Below are 23541 nucleotides of genomic sequence, written 5' to 3'. Positions count from 1 at the left end.
GATTCCACAGCACTGTGAGATTATGCATATGGCCAGGTCTTGACTTCTGAGAGACAAACACTTACAGCTATTCCTTTTTTTTTTTTTTTTTTTTTTTACTGAACGACGTTTTCTACAAACAGATAGCGCAATAGAATAGCTCAAGTGGAAAGGAGCACTTCCTATTTAAACTTCTGCATCCTACACTGTTGGCAGTTCTGTGTAGGTGGCAGTTACGTGATTTTATTTCGGTGATTACAAAATATAGAGTGGAATGTATGCACTGGGTAGCCGAGGCAGCTAGTTCATGGTGATTCGGTCAACCAAGTAAATGAATTTACTGAACATGGTGCAAATTACTACAGGACGCCTGTGTGTCAGAATTCTCATCCAGTGTGGCGCAACGGCGTTACGATAGAAAAATGAGAGAAGAGGATTTCGTGGCCTGTTGGACGGATGGTAGGTTGTTATACCTATGGTCTGGGTTGGATTCCCACTTTTGTCAATGATTTTAGATAGGGAGAGACAGAGTCCATTCTCTCCTGGCTACACCAAGTGAAGAAGATGTAATGGCAGTGTGGTCTGAACATTCACATTAAAGATGATTTTCCTTCTCTACCAAGTAGACGGTAGGTTGAACCACAATAAAGTCTGGAGTGGCGACATGTAGAAACTCTATCACCAGTAACCTTTCTTATACTAGTTATTCATTTCAAGTGACGAAACAAACGCTATGTATGGTCACAAGACACTTATTCCATCTTTTATCTGAGCTTCTGTATGTCGATAAGATTGGTTCTGAACTCGGAATGCAACTCAGACCGCCCTTAACGCGGAATTTGATCCCTTCGTGACAATACAGCTCGGCTACAATTTGTTGTTTGTTCAAAACTGCAGATTAGTTACAATAAGTTTACGCTGCAAGAGAACTAGCTTGTATTTTTCAATATGTGGTCTGTTGTCGGTTTGAAGGCCTTACATTGCAACGGCAACTTAGTGCAACTTCACCGAGGGCTGTTTGGAGTAGGGTGGAGATAGCAATGTGAAAGTTGCGAGCTGTCGAAGACGATCTTCATATTCCTAATGCGATTAGGCCATCGTATACTCTTGACGACGTTTAGCACCTGTCCGGTCAGTCAACCTATTTCAGAATTCATGTTGAGTAATCCTGCTAAATTCCCATAATATTGTCTTTTTATATTGATGAGTAATATGGATAGTCGTCACGTTCATGTGCCGTCTACAACGCAAATTTAATGTTACTATCCTAGGAACTAACCTGCAATACGTTTTGTATTTCATAATCGGAACTATCTGCATTAACCGTCATCAGAGCAATGTCAGGGAACAGAATGCAGCAGTGCCTTGGTACCTACTTGGGGACCTGCTTGAGTCGTCTTCTAAGGAAAGGGTAGTTGCTGGTTCACATTATATTACACTAGCGAGAAGTACCGACTTTTCCTTTTCTCTGCAAACATCCCGAACTAAATTCAGTAACTAAATGCTAAGAATATATTTGCATTGTGCCAACTCAAAGATCAACAGATATGGATATAGATATAGATTTTTGTATTTAAAGCCATTCTCGTTCTGCATTGGAATAAACATTATTCATTATTTGATTGTTCTTGTTACGATTGTTATTGTCATTCTCTCACTCGCAAGAGTTTTCACATTCCTATTTGGTATCGATGCACATGAAGAGTGGCTATGAAAGAAGGGAATACCGAATGTTACGTCATGCAGAATACACTCATTTACTTCTGCTCCTTGTGATCAACGCTACAGGAGAAGTGAGATACATAAAGTTGACAGTGTGAGGACAGACATGCTGGCACAACTCTGCAACTACACTGTGTTACCAGATAAAATGGTGCTGCGGAATCGAAAGTGTAGTACGGACTTTGCCACAGTAGCAGAGAGCTGCTAATTTCGGACCATGACCGTGGATTACACTTCGGTCAGTGCTGGTTAGAGTGTTGCAACTGTAAATGGAAGGCTTTGTTTGACAGTCTTGTGCTGATGCTGTCTGAATAAATTATGCCACTGGATAAAAAGCGGTTTAGTTTTGAGACCTAACCCACAAGGGGAGAAGGCACAGTGGTCTGCTTCAGGAATTCCAAGCAATAAAACACAGAAAGCAACCCAAGAAGGGTTCGAACAGCTACTTTCATGCAGAGACTTGCATTTGGAATCTGTTCATCGTTACGGGGTCAAACAAGAGGGTAACATTACTGAAACAATGATCAGGCTACTTAGTATATAAGAGAGCATACAGATTTCAAGGAGGAAACGTATGAAGACGCAGACTTCCTCGTTATCAATATGTGCGGCATATCTTTCGTGTTACCGAAAGTAATATCCCACTTTAACTCTTCTTACGTCTCAAATGAAATGAATGCCATGAGGAATCGAATGTTTGTTGACTGCGTCCCTTCTTGCTTCCATCCGTACCAACATATTTCTTCATTCTCGTGGTAATCATGACATTCTTTTTGTATGCTGCAAAAGATTGCACGTGGACAAATTCGACATCGAGGTGCGAAGCGTTTGGTATCTTACATTATATTCAATTCGAATAAGCTTCAGATGTATTTTTACTTCGTTTGTATTTTTAGATGATTATGAACGTTACAGAAAATTATCTCACATGCTTTATGTTGAATGAGAAACATTGAATGACCCGTTTTGCTTTCCCTACGTTGAAATGAAATAATGTCGGCGTCAACAGCCTTCTTCCACGCCGGAAGCTGAAACTTGTATCATTCTGGATTAATGATAATTGAATGTCTCAAATGTAGACATAGCCCACAAGGCGACGTCAGAAACCATCAGGGGAGAACGCCGCATAAAAACCAAACGTGCGCGCGCGTCTCCACTCTGAAGGACCGTATCGGAGAATCACGGCAAGCATTTCGCTGAAGAGCTGCCTCGTAAGAGAACCGAGAAATGGCAGCGTCGTAGCAAGTATTTGTCAACACTCTGATAGTGCATTTACTTCCGGGTGTAGGCCGGCGTTACCTCGCTAAATTCACTTGACATTCGTTTTCCACATCGAAGACTCGTACGATAGAATCCACTGTAAGATGAGACACTTAGAAAGTATAATTAATTTCTGGACTCCAAGAACGGCGTTCTTCACATAAGTAACACCTGTTTGTGTGTTTTAAGGTTGCGTTTTGAGGCTCAGGTAACATCGCAGTGACTATAGTCCGTCTGTGGTCGCCAGTGTGTCGTTAGCTCAGAGGTTATTCGTCATATTGTGGCTTTTCTAACGCGGGACATTCTGAATCGGAATACTCCCCTTTCATTATTAGTTCCGGGACGTGACTATTTTTCTCGGACAAAGACCAATGCTGTGAATTGGATTCGCGGACATGCCATTCACTACCTAGTTGGACAAACTGTAGACTCTGTACTCGATTTTTGGACATACTTCAACGACCGTCATTATGTCGTTGTCCGCCACCCAAAATACAGACAATTTTTCTCGAACTTCCTTGGGAGTGCTTTCCACGACCCGTCTCGCAGCTGGAATGTGTTAAGCCAAGAGTGAAGGTTTCCAGTTTGACCCAATGAACATTTCTGAACTACTGAACGGAACACACCAATTTCGAGAAGACGTGACTCAACATATTACCAGCGGGGCGCAGAAGGCGTCTGATCAATTACACAACAAAAATAAACAAAATAAAAATAAAAATAAAATCAGAAAAAGGAAGATTTTTTTTTTTTTTTCGTAATGATAGCCCTAACCTTGAATTCCCATATTTCCCCTGGTATATAGGCAGCTCTTGGGGTAGGTTTAGTCAGGAGCCAACGCCTGAAGTGGACCAGATTTTTTTTTTTTTTGTTATAGGATGAAAAGTGGCGGTGGCATTTAGTTTCTTTTTTTATTGCCATTTTCCTAAGGGGCTTTAAAATAAGAGAGAAAAAAAGGGGTAATCGTCAAGAGAAGTAAAAGAAAAAAAGCAAAATTAAAAAAAAAGAGGTTCCCTTGTGCGTTGCGGTGGTCGTACTGTATGACATAGCGGTTCCAATCTCGGTGGAAGCCGCTGACTACAACCTTTTACTTTCCATTTTAATTAATGGAGTTGCAAACGGCTAGTAAAAATTCTTTATACGAAATCTGAAGAATGCCTTTCAACATCAATCTTCGTCCGATTAGACTTAGTAAATTAAGTTAATATCATGGATGTCTGCTTTGCAAATGCCAACGTGCTTCACTGTAAAATAGATCCTGAAAAGATTCAAAGCGACTGTCAATGATATAAATTTGAGTTTTGTTCGTCATATAGGTCTAACATGTCGTAAGGTTGTATATGAAGTCCATATGTTGATTAATATAGTTCCCCTCTTATAAATTTTTGCAATAGCATTTAGCTGTAGACGTTTTCTAACACCGGCGTTAGCAATTCCTTTCCGTTCTCTGAAACCTCCAAAACGACAAATTTTTCTGGTCTAAATCTGATGACTTTAACTATCACTTCCGATCAACATTACATACTTCATGAACCCATACATGGAACTCCAAATGTGCAGTGTTCCTGCACTGCTACAGAGCATGCATTGCAAGGTATTCACACAGTTTATCGCATAGAGTTACCATAAGGAATGAAACAAGAACTGTAATACACTTTACACCACAGACGCTCATCCCGGCTTGACGAAAACATCCGAACATTGACCAAAAGTTGCACAAATAATTGAGTTTGAAAGGAAAAGAAACGAGGTATGAAGCATTTATAAATTCATCGAATGTAGCGAGGTGGTTTAATTTCGTCCCAGTCTATAAAATTAATTTCGGGTCATACTCAGCTCTTGCCGATTAATGTAATATAATACCCGCCTACTAATCAGGGCGTCTGTCTCCGTTGCTTTTGAGCGTAAATGGAAATCATAGAAATTTTCTGTGGAGCAACATTTAATAATAAAGCGTTTTAAATCATCAAAAGCGATGAGCGGGAGCAGGCGCTTTCGATAAAGAACGGGGGAGTGCAGCGCCGCTGCTGTCGCCACGGCCGCTGCCGGTAGCCAGCAAATGGATCCCGGAGCTTTGCCGCATACGGCGTCCAGAGGAGGACAGTCTGCAGGAAATCTGCCGCAAAATCGTTACTGAATAAAATTTTGATATCGGTGTGTCAGAAAGCGAAATAGATTGAATCTGCGCTACCATTACATTCACGTCTTCAGCATTCAGACAGAAGAGGCTATAAAAATATTTTATGCCAGCTGCTCTCGATCCACTGACATTACGAACGGAAACAACGCACGCTACCGCTAGACCACAGGCGTAATCAGCTTAGTGTTTCTCTATCATGGGACAAGTTTTCCTCCAGGAAGTGCCGCAGTCTACAGTGTTGCCAGATTGTGCAGATAACCGGACTTAGAGAATTAGCGAGTTGGCCAGTTTTATTGTCCCATGTCGCGATCGGCGCGGACTTAGCCTCTGAAGCGGCCGGTCGCCGGTCGAGTTTTATGTCAAAGAGTGTACATAGGAACCCATCTCTGGAAACGTTATCCAGTGACGCTACAGAGCTTCAGAGCTATAAGCACCGGCATCTGTAAATGTGTGTGAATACGGGGTAATTTCGTGATGATGTAACAAACTTTTAAGGATGATGGAGAAGCATGAATGTATCAATTTGAGGTAGAAATCCTTGTACCAGAAACGAGCGAATCGAAATGTTACAAGCAGAAACAGTTGTGATGCCTCCGACATCGGAATACGTGCGTCGGTACTGTTGTTGCTAAGAATGTAGGGTAGGCAACTTTCAGAGGTGCTAGTACGAACCAAAACTAGAAAAAATGTCTAGTAAACATGGGCTCTAAAAGAGCTATGAGGAGATGTGTTTTGCAATAGCGAAGATGAAAAAATGCTCATAGCTCCTCAGGTATGCATTTTAGAGCACCTGTTTTTGGGCGTTTCTTTCTTAATTTGATCCATGCTACCATGTCTGAAAGTTGCTTACCCTGCGTTCTTAGCAACAACAGTACCCGTACATGTATTCCACTGTCAGAGGTATCAGAATGCGTTTCGTGTATAACTTTTGATACATTCCTTTCAAAACGAGGGGCCCCTACCTCAAATTAATTCATTTATCCGTCTCCATCATCCCAGAAAGTTTGTAACATCATCACGGAATCGCCTGCATATACATACATTTACAGGTGCCAGCGCCTGTAACTTTGACGCTCTGTAGCGTCGTTGTATGACGTTTCCGGACATGGGTTCCTACGTAAAACTTGATCTACTAAAAGTACAACCTCTATCGGATCTAATAGCTATAAATATTTTGTGATTATTTTCACAGTAACGTCCCAGCCTCATGGGAGGCAGATCTGATAAAAAGAAAACTTTTCTCATATGGAGAGGAGAATCAACAAGCCATGGCCCTATATGAAGTTCTCCAAGACACGGCACTTTGTGAAATTATGAGCCAACGAACGACGACTGCGGCAACTGTAAGATCACCAATAGGAAGATGCTTCTTTTACCCACATTTATAAGACAGAAGAGCGGTCAACCCTTTTCCAAATACTATACATGCGAAGAAGATAGTGACACTATTTAGGAAGAGTATTCATTTAATGAGCAAATATTCTGTTGTGAATCAGTAAAATTGACAGTTAGTTATTTAACTCTGGAAAATTCTAACATAATTTATAATATCATATTTCATATTATACTGAGATATATTCACAACAACATAATAAATACTTTCTTACTCTTTCTGCCTCAAAAACCGCTCAAACCTATACAATATTTCTTTAATACCTACCTATAGAACTTGTTTTGAGCCAGGCGTCTCTCAAATACTTCTCATCATTCTATGCTTGTCCAACACCTCGTGGGCTAATTCAATTCTTAGTAGGTTCAGCTATTACTGAATAACTCGGGATACCTTGCGTAGAAAGAGATTGAGAATAATTTCGTGATTTTTGGAATGTATAGCAGCGTTTTCATGTGCTCTATAACTTTGGGATTCTGGGGCATGAGCCCACGTGGCTCTATTGCTGTGACTAGATTCCTGAATAAATCGTGTACCAGATTATCACCAGTGCATATGGCTTTAACAATCCGTAGTTATATTAATAAAAGGCCAGTGTGTTTTGTGCAGATTTGAATAAGTTGTCTTTGTGCGTGGTTGGTAGCCTTCGTTTGTGAGATTGTGCTTTACTAATCTATGCATGTAAATGAACCAGTTTCCCTGCTTAAATAAATTCTCGAGCTTTATTGCTTGATTATTGATTTTTATATATTTTATCGCTTTTTCTCTGCAGTGGGTAGCCACGTGGTTACTAGTGATATTCGGTGTCTCCTATCTTTTGGAAGAACTGTTTACATAACATAGTTTCCATTCATTGTTCTTCATTCCAATCCTGTGTGATTTCTTTATAAATTTGGGAATGATTTTCTGTTAAAGTATCCGACCACAGAAGCTAGTCTCTCTCTAACAGAATTTAGATCTTATTCTCTTTACTAAAACATAGAACAACTTCTTTCCCTGTGATGAATGGTTAGTCAATGTGAGCATGGGTAATCCATCTCGCCCAAGGCACTCCTGATTTCAAACGATAGTGGTATTCACGTATCGATTTCAGTTCATGATACCAGCAATATTCAGTATCAACACTCCATGGTAGGTTAAGGTTTTTCTGTTAAATATAAGTTTGTTCGTGCGCTTCTATTTTTAAATTTAACCTTGAAATAAATGTATAGTAAAACGCAGTCCTGATGTTTTATAACTCACCCGCTATTTATCCAATTTCCTATCGAGAATCTTCCAGGCCATACATGTATGAATATTTGTGTATCTAAGAGCATTTCCCAAGCTGATTCTCGTACAGAATTAATCAAGAATTATCAAGGTTCATCAAGATTACATTAATTTGTCCTGAATTGAGGCCTAGTCACAAACTGTTTTTTTGTTGAAGCATGTGTTCAGGGTTAATAAGTAGTTGACTAATTCAGGTGGCGACCCGAGATATGTTCTGCTACAAATTCCCAATTGAAATTCACATAAAAATGTACCATTCTACTTAAAAGAATAATTTTCCATCAGCAAGCTAATTACATAATTAACCAAGTACGTTACACTCAGCGAGCCTGGGTTCAGAGAAGTAAGATTCCCATTCGTTACCCGATAGCCTAGTACCTCTATTATCGTTGGAATTTTCTAGTGGAGTAGTTAGATCGTACGTTAGATCGAGAGAAAATTTTTGTACTAATCCAAATCGTTTCTGGCTGCGCATGATTTCCGTATCGTTGCGCGTGAAGAGTTAAGTTTTTGTGTGCTTATAATAGGACAGGGAAAGAAGATTTGTTTTTGTCTGAAATACGTTAGAAGTCGTATACCTTTTTCTCTCGTTCGTCTAAAAGCCTGAGATATGGATACCCGTAGTCGATCCAAAAGCGGTGCAAGAAGGAACAACAATGAGAACAGTGGAACAATAATGGACACGGCGTGTACGGAGGAAGCTATTTCAGAAAGTATGACGAAAGAGACCAACAATGACGGAAGCGCTTAGTGGAACACAATATCCGATATAAGATAACGAAACTGAGGCGCAAACAGCAACAACAGTCCCTAGTGAGGTAGCTATTTCAGAGAGTACGATGATGAAAGAGATTTCAACATCTTCAGTATCGGAAGCGCAGATAGCGGAATAAAATACCCGATAAATGATAACGAAACTTGGGCGCAAACGGGGACAAATGTCCCTAGTGAGACGAGAAGCTCGCTAAATTTTAAATATGCTCTGCATACACTATCCACGGGAGGGTATAATTCGAGCCGAATTACACCCGCTCCACGGGCGAGTGTCGATGGGTGCACACCAGTAAGAAATGAACAAAGCTCGACAGTAACTGTGAATCTGAACCTTTATTTGTTACAGGCTGTCCGTATGATGACAAAATACGACTCAAAGGCAAGACAAGCAGAATTAGAAGAGAGGAGAACAGCAAAGGCAAAAAGTAATAAAAACCGGTAACGCACAATTAGTTTCGATACTCGAAGGAAATGAAGCAAGACTTCAAAATTTAACCAACGTAATTACGTTGAAGCGCCAACGAAACTGGTATAGGCATGCGTATTCAATACAGAGACATGTAAAGAGGCAGAATACGGCGTTGCTCCCGGCGACGGCTGCAACGGCAGGTTATCAGTATTTTAGTGAGTTTGAACGTGGTGTTAGAGTCAGCTCACGAGACCAACGACTACTGAAGAGAATCGTTCAACGTGGCAGAAGTGCAACCCTTCCGCAAATTGCTGCAGATTTCAGTGCTGGGCAATCAACAAGTGTCAGTGTGCGAAACATTCAACGAAATATCATCGATATGTGCTTTCGGAGCCGAAGACCCTCCCCCGTGTATCCTTGATGACTGCACGACACAAAGCTTTACGCCTCGCCTGGGCCAGTCAACGCCGACATTGGACTGTTGACTGGAAATATGTTGCCTGGTCGGGCGAGTCTGGTTTCAAACTGTATCGAGTGGATTGACGTGTACGGGTACGGAAATAATCTTATGAATCCATGGACCCTGCATGCCAGCAGTGGATTGATCAAGCTCGTGGAGGCTCTGTAATGGTGTGGGGCGTGTACAATTGGAGTGATATGGGACCCCTGGTGCGTCTAGATTAGGGTGACCAAATTATTTTCGGTGAAAACCGGGACACATTCACCCGGGTGCCAATGGACACCTCATTCCACATTTACCCAGGTTTCGTAATTTTAAATATTAATGTTTTGTTAATACATTTTGTTAATCCGATTATTATAACTAATAAGAGGATACAAAAGGTTGTTATAATCTAGTTTATCTGTATAATTAATGACATTAATAAACGTATACAGTAATAAAGAAATGTATTACGGTTTTACAAAATTTTACAGCCATTCTACTTTTAATCAATTAATATTAACATGAACTTTAATATTACTGAGCACTTGTAGATGGAATTGACTGTCCTTGAAGAAAAGGGTATTTTTCACTGCCTCCAGCCTTCTTAATCATGTCTTTGTTCTTTGAGACACTGATAAAACTCGGCACAATCCATTTTTTAGTTATACAGGATCTGCAGGATTGCTTCAAGAGAGTCCACCTCTATTCTATTTCTCTCATCAGTCCACTGGATATTCATGAACGAAAATATTCTTTCCACATTGGCATTATGGGCTGGGATTGCAAATAAATACCTTGCAATTATTACCAACTCAGAGTACTGCTGAAGACAGTCATAGCTTTTAAAAAAATTCACCCACTTCTCATGACATTCCAACGGTGTTTTTTTTTTTTTTCATCATTCCACTTGTGAAGACTTTCTTCAACAAAATTTGTCCGTATGCCGAACTGATCAAAGAGAATGGAATCATCGATTTCAATCTCTTTACTCTTCAAATAAGAAACTGTCTCTTCAACACTTTCCCATTTTGGCACTCTCTTCAGTAACATCCAATCAAACACCGGCGATGAGGGTAAATATGAGGCGCTCCACTTGCTGAGATATTCTACACAAGTGTCATAAAACTCATTCTGGGTCATAAAACTTGTTAACTTCTTCTCTAAAACTCTTTTCCGCTGCTTCTGATACTTCTGCTCTTTTAAGGACAGATTTAACATTAAAGGAAATGAACTGCTGTTCTCTCCTCTTAGCAACAGTTTCCAGAGTATTTTTCAAAACATCATTTACCTCTATTACACTTTTAGTGCTTCCCTCAAGTTCCTCCATCCCATGCTGCAAAGCGCTAAGCTGACTGTGAATGAACCATAAGTAGGCTTCACTTAAAGGGTTACTGAAAAACTGAACCAATATTTTGGGTGCTTTGTCTTCATTTAGGAAAAAATCTTTTAACGGTTTAAACAGGCGGATTACTCTTTCAGCTGCTGCAAACAGTGATAACCAGCGAGATTCCGAGTGACACATTACATTCATATATTCAGTTCCCACATAATCACAGAACTCCTTAACAGTATATATGTAAAAGTGTGAGTATACCTTCATGACGATAGTTTCAACATCACAGCTTAAACTGTCAGCAGATGTCTGCACGCTATTGTGTAAAACATGTGCAGGGCACCCTATGCCTTCAATGTTTTCATGCAATGTTGCCTTTAATTTGGTAAATACGTTGCATTTGTCTTGTCTTTTTAAACCACCAAAGTTTGTGTTGGTGTTGTCTCCACAAAATGCCACACATTTATTTTTCACAAGATCAAACATTTCGATAGTATTCACACAAAATCTTGAAATTTCATCAGATGTTTCATTAGGTAGGGAACACACCTTCAAAAGTTTGGTCTGAATTCCCTGATTAATATCGAAAAACTGAACAACAAACGGGAATATTTTAGTGGCCTTATGATTGCTGGCATCAGTGGATATCCCGTAGAAAGAAGATTTTTTGATGTATTCAAGGCTTTCCTTTACACTCTGGGGAGCAATAACTCCTTTCACTAAGGCTGACACTTTAGTTCTTATTGAACTAAACTTTTTTGCAATGGAAGAATCATCAAACATAATGCTGTTAAGCTTATTAGTACAATCACTAGATCTATAAGTTTTGTGATGTTTTACCGTGTGGTAGGCTAGTGTAAGCTAGGCTGCTCGAACTTTTGTCTCTTCACTTGACTGATGTTTCACAAAATAATTTTGTAGAGTTTTACTGCAGCTCAGTGCATTGTATCTGTTAATGTGTTTCTTTGACCTGATGTGATCAACTATGTCGGAACGTCCACCATGACTTATACTAATAAAACAGTTACACACGGAACACTCTGCTTCGTAATCAAAACGACCTTTCTTAATGAAATTCCATTCGTTGGAATAACAGTCACTGAACTTGCAGACACGTTTCGGCATTGCGTTTCGCAGTACTGCAGCAATAATACTATTAATATGAGAAAAAAGTATTGCAGTTTGTCTGACAAAACATAAACTACTACACTGTTCTGACAATGAGTGTGTGAGTAAGTGGCGCGACAATCGGACGGTTTCATAGCTCTGTTACAATAATACCACTTACTACTTGTTGGCCAAAGTACCGCTCAAAGTAAATTATTGCCTGAGTGTATCAATACTGATACTGTGATTACTAGTATGGGACAATGGAGGTTTTATACAAATAGCTAAAATATATTGATTTCTTGTGTTGTATTGATTACTAGTATGGGACAATGGAGGTTTTATACAAATAGCTAAAATATATTGATTTCTTGTGTTGTATTTCCTTTAATATAGCGAAATCCCAAAAATTTGAGGAAGTTTCACGAAATGTATTTAAAAACTGAATTCCGGGACTTTTGAGCGTCTCGAAACAAATTTTCGGGCCACCGGAACACAGGGATGAAAACCGGGACAATCCCGGTTTTCCGGGACGTTTGGTCACCCTAGTCTAGATACGACTCTGACAGGTGACACGTACGTAAGCGTCGTGTCTGATCACCTGCATCCATTCGTGTCCATTGTGCATTCCAAAGGACTTGAGCAATTCCAGCAGGGCTAGAGAGTGTCTCCAGAAACAGTCTTCAGAGTTTAAACACTTCCTCAGGCCATCAAACTCCGCAGACATGAACGTTATTGAGCACATCTGGGATGCCTTGCAACGTGCTGTTCAGAAGAGATCTCCACCCCCTCGTACTCTTACGGATTTATGGGCAGCCCTGCAGGATTCATGGTGTCAATTCCCTACAGCACTACTTTAGACATTATTCGAGTGCACGCCAGGTCGTGTTGCGGCACTTTGCGTGCTCGCGGGGACCCTACAAGATATTAGGCAGAAGTACTAGTTTCTTTGGCTCTTCAGTGTAAAACTGAGGTAGATGCAGCTGTTGAACAGGAGGGAGCAGGGCTAGACTGAAGACCCGATGCGCTCGAAAGAGAGCAGACGAGGATGAGTGAGGCCATTAAATTGAAAACTGACAATTTGGAAGCGGAATTTTACGCCCTGAGGACGAAGTGTGAGGTCTCTGTGGCTCAATCTGAGTGCACAGAGTCCGCAAAGGACAAGATAGACAAGAATATTGCGGCCATCCTCTAACAACACGAAGCATGTCAAGTCTTGCAAATCGAAAACAAGAACGAAAATAAAAAGCGTAAAGACGCGATAGCAACGCTCACAGAGCGCATGGGGTAATTAATGGCTCCAGCTAAAAGAAATACTGGGCGCACACGAAAATGTGCAAGTAGAGAAAATAATGAGAGTGTCGGCTGTGGCGGACGAGAGAGGTATTAGGGGTGTTCGAAGAAATACCGACAGTAGATGGGAGTGAATCACGGAACCCTACGAGCATGCGCCCCGCCAGGAAGTGGGTAGTTTCGATTACACTTTCAGTGCGGAAGGTTGAGGTTATCAAAAATTCGGTAAATGTGCTTCGTCTTCGTGTCTGTACAGAACAGTTCCAATGTCCACTTCCATCTACTTGGTCAAATACCTACAAAATCGAATTCGTATGTGGATTTCTGGAACACGAAACATTAATCCAATGAGGTCCGCGGAACGTGCGCCACAGTGCGGGAATTTCATGGCGTGTTCCCCGCGGAAGCGGCGCAAGACTCGGTGAAACATAGGATAATCAGCCTGCCTAATCTGAACAAATTATAAACCAATGTCTTTACAACCCGTTAAGCCCCGCGGAAATTATGCGAATTTGGTTGACAAATCTGTCCACACATCTTCGTCACATCATTCTTGCTGGTCGCTGTAAGGACGACATAGGTTCACTTAAATCATTATTACAAAATGATTCAGGCGAATGTGGACAAGTCGAAGTACAGGCACCACAGAATACCTACGGAGCACAACCACGAGATTCCAGTCGCTTTAGGAGCAGAACCAGTCAACGCAACCGCACGAGGAGAGATGAGAGGGCCACCCTGTCAGCATAACTGGGGGAATGCAGGTCCTTGGAACGAGGAGAGAAGCGATAGGAGGAACTTTGGGAACCGATCGAACTGCCAGGGGAACGAAGACAACAAATCGATTTGGCAGAGGAACGAAGGCAACAGGTCGAACTGGCAAAGCAGCAATAATGAGAACCAGAATTCGAGGGGAGACGAAAGAGATGACCGAGGTGATCGCGTAGTCAAAGAGCCGCTATTGAGATTAGGTCGGCAAATCCTCGAAATAAGCAATACCACAAGAAAAAAAAATATATTTTTGACAACCGTTAGCCGACTGCATGTCTGTTCGTCTGTTAAGACTCCTTTTTTTTTTCAGGAACAGCTTGACGTATCAAGCTGAAATCTATGGCACATACTAAGGTCAATGGTCCCTCGCCGTTATAATGAACGTTAGCTCCTGGAAGACCATGCAGTCAAAAGATAAGGCAATATATCACACATTTTGACCCTCGCAAACTCACTCATCAAAACCTGCAAGATTACGTTCCGTTGATCTAGAATTATTAAATTCGTTCAACAGTCTAAAGGGTCAAGACTCAAGGTTTCACAGTACAAGCAAAAGAAAAAAATCCAAAATTGTTAATTTGCAATTATATCACATACAGCGCCCTTTTTTCCCGTTAGAACTTGACATCATCCGTCAAAAGACTAATCGAAAAATATTGCTGCACGGAAATATAAGTTATAGTCAAGATTTAATACGTAAGTAACAAATATTTTATTACATCTTCTCTCTCTACATACATGAATTGAAATCCCCTGCTCGCTTCTTTTTTGTATAGAATATTAGGGCTAGCCTCAGGAACTATTTTAGAGACATTTTGGTACTGTCTTGGAATTCCCGGGACCGATGCCGAGTCAGCATCGACATCGATAACAGACAAAAATCGTCGAGGTTCGCGGAGATGTATGAAGAATCTACTAGAATGAGATTTTCACTCTGCAGCGGAGTGTGCGCTGATATGAATCTTCCTGGCAGATTAAAGCTGTGTGCCGGGCCGAGACTCGAACTCGGGACCTTTGCCTTTCGCGGGCAAGAGCTCTACCAACTGATCTACCCAAGCACGACTCACGCCCCGTCCTCACAGCTTTATTTCTGCCAGTACCTCGTCTCCTACCTTCCAAACTTAACAGAAGCTATTTTGCGAACATTGCAGAACTTGAACACCTGAAAGAAAGGATATTGCGGAGACATGGCTTAGCCACAGCCTGGGGGATGTTTCCAGAATGAGATTTTCACTCTGCAGCGGAATGTGCGCTAATATGAAACTTCCTGGCAGATTAAAACTGTGTGCCGGGCCGAGACTCGAACTAGGGACCTTTGCCTTTCGCGGGCAAGAGCTCTAACAACCGAGCTACCCAAGCACGACTCACGCCCCGTCCTCACAGCTTTATTTCTGCCAGTACCCCGTCTCCTACCTTCCAAACTTAACAGAAGCTATTCTGCGAACCTTGTAGAACTAGAACTCCTGAAAGAAAGGATATTGCGGAGACATGGCTTAGCCACAGTCTGGGGGATGTTTCCAGAATGAGATTTTCACTCTGCAGCGAAGTGTGCGCTGATATGAAACTTCCTGGCAGATTAAAACTGTGTGCCGGGCCGAGACTCGAACTCGGGACCTTTGCCTTTCGCGGGCAAGTGGTAAAGCACTTACCCGCGAAAGGCAAAGGTCCCGAGTTCGAGTCTCGGTCCGGCACACAGTTTTAATCTGCCAGGAAGTTTCAATAAAGATTGTACAGAACCCTTAGTGCGCGAGTCCTGTTCACACTTGGCGCTTTTTTTTCCTACTAGTAACACTTTTAGTCTTCTCAATGTTCTGAACTGACATTTTGGAGAATTTCTGATCAAACTGTAAAACGGCTGCGCGTTTTCGCCTGCCCTGTCGCGTCCAAGTTGCATCTGGAGCATCCCCAGCAACCGTTCTGCAGGAGTCTGCCAAAATAGCAGGAGTCCACTTCCACACTTATCTCTCCTCCATGACGGCAATATGCTGAAGATATCGCTTGCTGAAAGCAAGGGGAAACTACAGCCGTACAGTTCTAAGCAAAGAAGGGAAAGCAGAAAGGTGGAAGGAGTATATAGAGGGTTTATACCAGGGCGATGTACTTGAGGACAATATTATGGAAATGGAAGAGGATGTAGATGAAGTTGAAATGGGAGATACGATACTGCGTGAAGAGTTTGACAGAGCACTGAAAGACCTGCGTCGAAACAAGGCCCCGGGAGTAGGCAACATTCCATTAGAACTACTGACAGCCTTGGGAGAGCCAGTCCTGACAAAACTCTACCATCTGGTGAGCAGGATATATGAGACAGGCGAAATAACCTGAGAATTCAAGAAGAATATAATAATTGCAATCCCAAAGAAAGCAGGTGTTGACAGATGTGAAAATTAGCGAACTCTCAGTTTAATAAGTCACAGCTGCAAAACACTAACGCGAATTCTTTACAGACGAATGGAAAAACCGGTAGAAGCCGACCTCGGGGAAGATCAGTTCGGATTCCGCAGAAATGTTGGAACACGTGAGGCAATACTGACCCTCCGACTTATCTTAGAAAATAAGGAAAGGCAGACCTACGTTTCTAGCATTTGTAGACTTGGAGAAAGCTTTTGACAATGTTGACTGGAATACTCTCTTTCAAATTCTAAAGTTGGCAGGGGTAAAATACAGGGAGCGAAAAGCTATTTACAATTTGTACAGAAACCAGATGGCAGTTATAAGAGTCGAGGGACACGAAAGGGAAGCAGCGGTTGGTAAAGGAGTGAGACAGGGTTGTAGCCTGTCCCCCATGTTATTCAATCTGTATATTGAGCAAGCAGTAAAGGAAACAAAAGAAAAATTTGAAGACGGAATAGAATTCCAGGGAAAAGAAATAAAAACTTTGAAGTCTGCCGATGACATAGTAATTCTGTCAGAGACAGTAAAGGACTGGGAAGAGCAGTTGAACGGAATGGACGGTATCTTGAAACGAGGATATAAGATGAACATCAATAAAAGCAAAACGAGAATAACAGAATATAGCTGAATTAACTCAGATGATACTGAAGGAACGTGATTAGGAAATGAGACACTTAAAGTAGTAGACGAGTTTTGCTATTTGGGCACCAAAATAACTAGTGCTAGTCGAAGCACGGAGGATACAAAATGTAGACTGGCAATGGCAAGAAAAGTGTTTCTGAAGAGAATTTTGTTAACATCAAGTATAGATTTAAGTGTCAGGAAGCCCTTTCTGAAAGTATTTGCATGGAGTGTAGCCATGTATGGAAGTGAAACGTGGGCTTGAACAGTTAGACGAAAAGAGAATAGAAGTTTCTGAGATGTGGTGCTACGGAAGAATACTGAAGATTAGGTGGGTAGATCATGTGAGGAACGAGTAGCTACTGAATAGAATCGGCGAGAAGAGAAATTTGTGATACAACCAACTAGGAGAAGGGATCGGTTGGTAGGACACATACTGATGCATCAACAGATCACCAATTTAGTATTGGAAGGAAGTGTGGAGGGTAAAAATCGTTGAGGGAGACCAAGAGATGAATCAAGTAAGCAGATTCAGAAGGATGTAGGTTGCAGTAGTTACTCGGAGATGAAGAGGTTTGCACAGGATTGAGTAGCATGGAGAGCTGCATCAAACCAGTCTTTAGACTGAAGACCACAACAACAACAAATTATTTATCAGTCGTATTTCCACTGACTGAATGAATTGAGACCGTTGATGGGAGTTTTGTTCACACTTAAATGCCACCGTGGCGTAGCCGTAATAAAGCAACAATGGAAGTCATGCGACTGTTTTCGAGCAGTACAGTTCGAGAATACACTGGGAAGTCCGTTTAGTTCGTCGACTTTAGAAGCAAAAGATTGCAGTGTAATCAATAAAATAAATAATTAGAAAAAATTATCGTTACTTGCTGAAGTAGAGCCCAAAATTCTGTTGAAAGTGAGAATTTGCGCAAGAATGAATATAGACTGTGTATAAATTTTAGGTAATGGGTGACAACGGAGTACAGAAATAGTTCATCTACTGATTGCTACCTAACAGCGCACTGTAGTGTGGCTTTCTTGGTTACTGAACTATCATTTTTCAATTAAATAAGCTTGAGTTGTTAAAGCGCCTTGAGGTCGGGATACTTGACTTCCTGCGTTAACCTAGCTGAGACATCCAAAAATCGGGACATGCGAAGAAAACAGGGACATATGGCAACATTAGTTCCTACGGAGGTATTCGTCGTTGCCTGTATGCAGCGCAGAATACATTCTTTACTTTTTTAATGCTGGGGTAAACAGTTCCCCCCTGGAACTGATACTGAGGTAGCTGAGGAATCGAGATCCAGAAAGCTTAACAGTTATCTCGGAAGAGAGTAAGCAGCATGTTATCTTGGAGAGAAGGGCATCCAAAGATGCAGTTTCAGGTATGGTTAAAATGGCTCTGAGCACTATGGGACTTCACAGCTGAGGTCATCAGTCCCCTAGAACTCAGAACTACTTAAACCTAACTAACCTAAGGACATCACACACATCCATGCCCGAGGCAGGATTCGAACCTGCGACCATAGCGGTCGCGCAGTTCCAGAGTGAAGCGCCTAGAACCGCTCGGCCACTTTGGCCGGCTTCAGGTATCCGCCAGTGATATCTGCTGGGGCCCTTCCCGTTCATGGCGTATATTAATGATCCTGCAAGATAATATTAATAGTTTTAGCAGATTTTTCGCAGATGATGCAGTTATAATAAACTACATAAATATATAGCTTGTGGTCTTGTTAAGATTTCAAAGTGGTGCGGAGATTGGCAACTTGTTTGCAATGTTCAGAAATGAAAAAAGTTTTCATTTCACAAAGCGAGATCACGTAGTATGTTATATCTACAATACCAATGACTCACAATCCAATCGACAAACTCGTACAAATACATGGGTGTAAATTTGTAAGGATATGAACTGGAACTATCACATGGCCTCAGTCGTAGGTAAAGCAGGCGGCAGACATCTTTTCGTTGGTAGAATGCTAGGGAACTGCAGTCCAATCTACGAAGGTGACTGCATACATAACAATAGTGCAGCCCATTCCGGAATATTGCTCAAGTGTGTGGGACCTGCACCAAACAGGACTTACAATGAACAAGTGATATTGAACGTATACGAAGAAGGGTAGCACGAATGGTCACAGCTTTGTCTGGTCCATGTGAGAAAAAAAAGATGACACGTGCATTTAAGACGTAGAGAAAGCTCACAAAGTGTCAAGAACAAGCGTAAGGGAAGAAACTACGAGTATACTATAACCCTACACGTATTTTCCCCGCTTGGGTCGTGAGGGAAAGATTAGATCAGCTACAACAGGCACAGATGCTTTTAAGCAATTCTTCTTTCCTTGTTGCACACATGAATGGAACGGGAAGAGGCCCTGGTTCGATGGGAAATACCCTCTGCCATACACTTCACAGTGGTTTGCAGAGTACGTATGTTGATGTACTTTTATGCAAAACAGCCATATTTCAATTTCTGCAGCGTGTATCAGAGGAGTGGCAGTAAAACAATGCGATTCACTTCCTTTACGCGTTCACCCGCGCATAATGCCCACTGGAAACCCACCATTTTCCAAAAAAACTACTTTGAAATTATCGGTTTCACGTTGTAGAAAATACATTTGCCATTTTAGCATACATCTTCTGAACCTTAAAGGTGAATGTTTTATTGCTATTAAATGTTTGTATCATAATTTTTAAAATAAAGTTTTCATCTGTCTACACGTCAAATGGATATTTGTATATCGAAGAAACTTCAGAGGGCATACTATCAATACTGAATACAACGAAAGAGGGAGATGCTCACTTTACAATAATATGGTACAGTGCACACCCCCAGCTTTTTGTTAAAAACTCATTTTGTTCGACGTATCCCTGTCATCTGATCTGTTCGAAAAATGTAAGACCAGCTACTTGAAGATCTGATCCTTGCTAAGCACAGCAGTTTTCAACATTAGATACGAGGTTCTATCTGCTCGGGTAGTAAGCTCACCGCAAGCAACAATTCTGAGATTTCCGAAACGAAAACTAAAGCGATGGTAATCTATTGCAAACGTATTATACGCTCAACAATATCTTTAAATAACGTTACACCATATCTCATTTTACGTATCTCACAATGTTGCACATGGTTGTAGAGATCTTGAAAATAAAACCAGCCAACGTTTCAAGAATGTGCGGAACAATTACACGAGCTCTGTGGCCAACACTAGTGACAAGATACAAAAATTAAATTTCGTAAAGTTATGACGTATTCGAATTTTTTATGCAACAAAACAGATAAGAAGAAAATAAAATAAGCCGAGAGCAAATGTAGCGTCCACACGACTGAAATGAAATTTCTCAGAGCAGTTCACAGATGTACCGGACTGGACTGCACAATAAACGACTCAGTCCGAGAAAGTATTTGCAGCGAATAATAAAATTGGTGACTACAGAGCATGTGGTCATTAAATGAATGGAATACAAGCCCTTGCTAAAACTGGGTCTCGTGTACCAACTAGAAATAAGCAGCAGAACGAAAATACCAAACTGGTTCAAATGGTTTTGAGCTCTATGGGACTTAACAAAAAATGGTTCAAATGGCTCTGAGCACTATGGGACTCAACTGCTGAGGTCATTAGTCCCCTAGAACTTAGAACTAGTTAAACCTAACTAACCTAAGGACATCACAAACATCCATGCCCGAGGCAGGATTCGAACCTGCGACCGTAGCGGTCTTGCGGTTCCAGACTGCAGCGCCTTTAACCGCACGGCCACTTCGGCCGGCCTGGGACTTAACATCTGAGGCCATCAGTCCCCTAGAACTTAGAACTACTTAAACCTAACTAACCTAAGAACATCACACACATCCATGCCCGAGGCAGGATTCGAACCTGCGACCGTAGCGGTCGTGCGGTTCGAGGCTGAAGCGCCTAGAACCGCTCGGCCACGGAAATACCAAGATATTTAAAAAAAATTAACTGGAATACGCAGAAGTATCTGTGACGGAGATGGTTATAATCGTCACAATCACCAAGTTTACTAACAAGGTGTTTTGATTTAAGTGATATAGAAAAAGATCAACATTGTTTTACTTTCTAAATCACGTGAAGAAAAAGTCTGCTGATGATTTTTGTGTTAATTTCCTGTCTGTCCTAGCGATTCTCAACAAGCAGCTTTTCATTTATCTAAGCTAGACAAACAGTACAAAGTCATCTGCAAAATGATGGTTGTTCACTATGTTGCATTCACATGTACTCCTTCTGCAGCTTTGAAGTTTAGCTACCTGGAAACTCGCGCTAGGCCTGCTCAAAATAGTTTTGGCGGTAATGGGTTTTCCTTGTTTGAAATATTTCAATTTTATATCACTCGATATCCAGATGAAATCTAAAGGCAACTAACAATGACGAAGATATATTCATTATAATAATTAATGCTTCTTTCCTCGCGGGCTGACTGACGAGTTGTTGAAATCGAATCAAAAGCTTTCTCAGTAGTATATATATAGTTCCGTTTCTATAATTTAGTTCGCAACTTGCAAATAATTAGTTGTGTGATGTCCGCAACTGCGTATTATACCCACGATTTAACTTGACACTTTTCGCAGGGGTTGCTGGGAGGGTAAGCACGGAGTCGCCGCCTAGCACGTGCACTGCAGTGGGCACGAGGGAGGGTTGGGGGGAGGGGCGTGTCGCCACGTGAGGGACACAGCAGGGAGGGGGAGAGCAACCCTACCCCTCTCACCCCACCATCGCCCGGCATGCACCACAGTGGATTCTATTATTCGCGCCAACAAAATTGACACTTGGCGCGGCGGCTGATGGGAGCGACCGTAAATGGAAAGTGCCTTTATGGTCTTTCCCATCAGCCGTAGCGCTGCCTCAACTTAGTGTACCCGTATATTACATTCCATTGACATTGCTTACTACAGGGCGCTGCGCTCGCTGTGTTGTTACCTTAGGTTGGTAAGGGCGGATATACTTTAATAAGTACCGGCCCGAAATCAACCGACTCCCACCGATTCCTCTGCTCCCAGAAACAGAAACAAAACTGCCAAGTTACATTGTCCTGTGAATAAATACTATAACTTAAAACCCTTTACGTTACATACCTGTGACACTGATTCCTCATAATTTGATACTGTCATTCCATGCTGCGTTTCTTCGCCATCTAGGAATTGAAGCAGATGGTAGTACCAAAGCCTGGGAATGTGCACGTCATCCTCGCTTGCGCCAGACATCATCGACTCGTTTGTTTTCCTCTTTTCCTTGCGATAAGAACTCCGGAGTGAGTTGATTTTCTTTATTACTGAATCCCTGTCTGCGCTAGGATCCATCTGCAATCGTTTATGCGGGAAACCTTGTTATCAGTACACAAGATGCATAATAATTCTTAAGTACAATAAACACCAACAATGAAACAAAAATTCCAACACTTACTAACCTCCTTCAATTTGGCAACCATTTTACGATATGCCAAGTTTTTCTTATTTCGGTCGTTGTATTCTTTCGATTTTACCTTCCAAAGGCAAGGTAGAGATTTGTACAGTTCAATAAATTCTGTTATAAATGCCTTAGGATAACAACGCACGTCCGTCATTTTTAAACATACGCAAAAAAGTCTTCTGTCACTACAATAGTAATAGAACCAACTTCGCTAACGTTATCACCTTCACACTCGAGAGCTTCACCGTGCAAAATGAGTTTGTGCAGTTAAGGCCTTCACCAGGCCGACGGTTCCACAAGCGACACTTATCGACCTGCGCCAGCTGGGCTATTCTCGTCCGTGCGCGCGCAGCTTTTCCGTTACAAACCGGTTTGCACAGGCTATCACGCGGCGCAGTACGCGTCTCTCGGCGCACACTGAAGCGCGGTAGGCTGCTGCGCAGGCAAGTTGGCCCGCGAGGCAACGCAGCATAAGCGTGGGCAGGGGTGTACACGAGGGCAGAGGAAGCTGCCGCAGGCATCCACGTGCGGGAATCCGAGGAGGCTGTATTACAGTCCGAGCCAACGCAGCAGTGTGCAAGCTAGGGCTGTACACACGGACACAGGCAGTAGAAGCAGATAGTCTTATTCTTTGTAGGAGACTCGGCCCGTGGATAAGGCCATGCATAATATAGACCGCGCGTGATGCTTTTCTATGAAACCAACATTCATGTCAGCTCATGGCTGGAAATCGTCTGCAGGCGGCTTATTAAACAAACTTTAACGCACCGGAGTATTGAGGTTTGAAGCCAGTACCTAAGTCGCGTTGCGTAGGGTAGCTAGAATTTGTTGCTAGCAAACAGGGACATTTCTCTAAAATTAACTAACACCGGCCATTATTTGTGTATCATAAACCGGGACATATCGGGTCACTTTTCTTAACGTTAAAAAAGTGAGATATTTGTGCAAAATACTGTTGTATTCAATTGATTTGGTAAAATAAATAAATCAATGAACACTTTATACTGTAATTAATTTAATAAAACCCAAGAGAGGGCATTCAGATGGTAATAACATTTAACAATATTAGTACTGGTTACAAAAGCCTTTTTTATTTGGAAACATTAATACCAGATACAAAATTATCTACTGAAACACTGTATGTTGAAGTGAAAAGTTCACATAATTTGTTGTCTTACGCCTCATATTTATCTGAATATTGAGCTTTGGAG

The 23541-nt window shown here is 41.6% G+C and overlaps 1 protein-coding gene across 1 annotated transcript in view; it reads right to left on the bottom strand.

The window, feature by feature from the left end:
- The window catches only part of LOC124545284, a 43784-nt gene extending 21049 nt beyond the window's left edge, over window positions 1-22735 (bottom strand). Inside the window, exons 1-2 of the mRNA XM_047124168.1 lie at window positions 22329-22735; window positions 21997-22221 (exon numbers count right to left, since the gene is read on the bottom strand). Coding sequence (XP_046980124.1) covers window positions 21997-22221; window positions 22329-22484 — 381 coding nt within the window. The 5' untranslated portion in view covers window positions 22485-22735. The remainder of the gene's footprint in view (window positions 1-21996; window positions 22222-22328) is intronic.
- Window positions 22736-23541: the final 806 nt, after the last annotated feature.

This window comes from Schistocerca americana, chromosome 8, assembly GCF_021461395.2.
Source record: "Schistocerca americana isolate TAMUIC-IGC-003095 chromosome 8, iqSchAmer2.1, whole genome shotgun sequence".
In the NCBI taxonomy this organism is placed as follows: Eukaryota; Metazoa; Arthropoda; class Insecta; order Orthoptera; family Acrididae; genus Schistocerca; species Schistocerca americana.
Note: the sequence above shows the minus strand (reverse complement) of the source record. Positions and strands in the feature narration are given on the sequence as shown.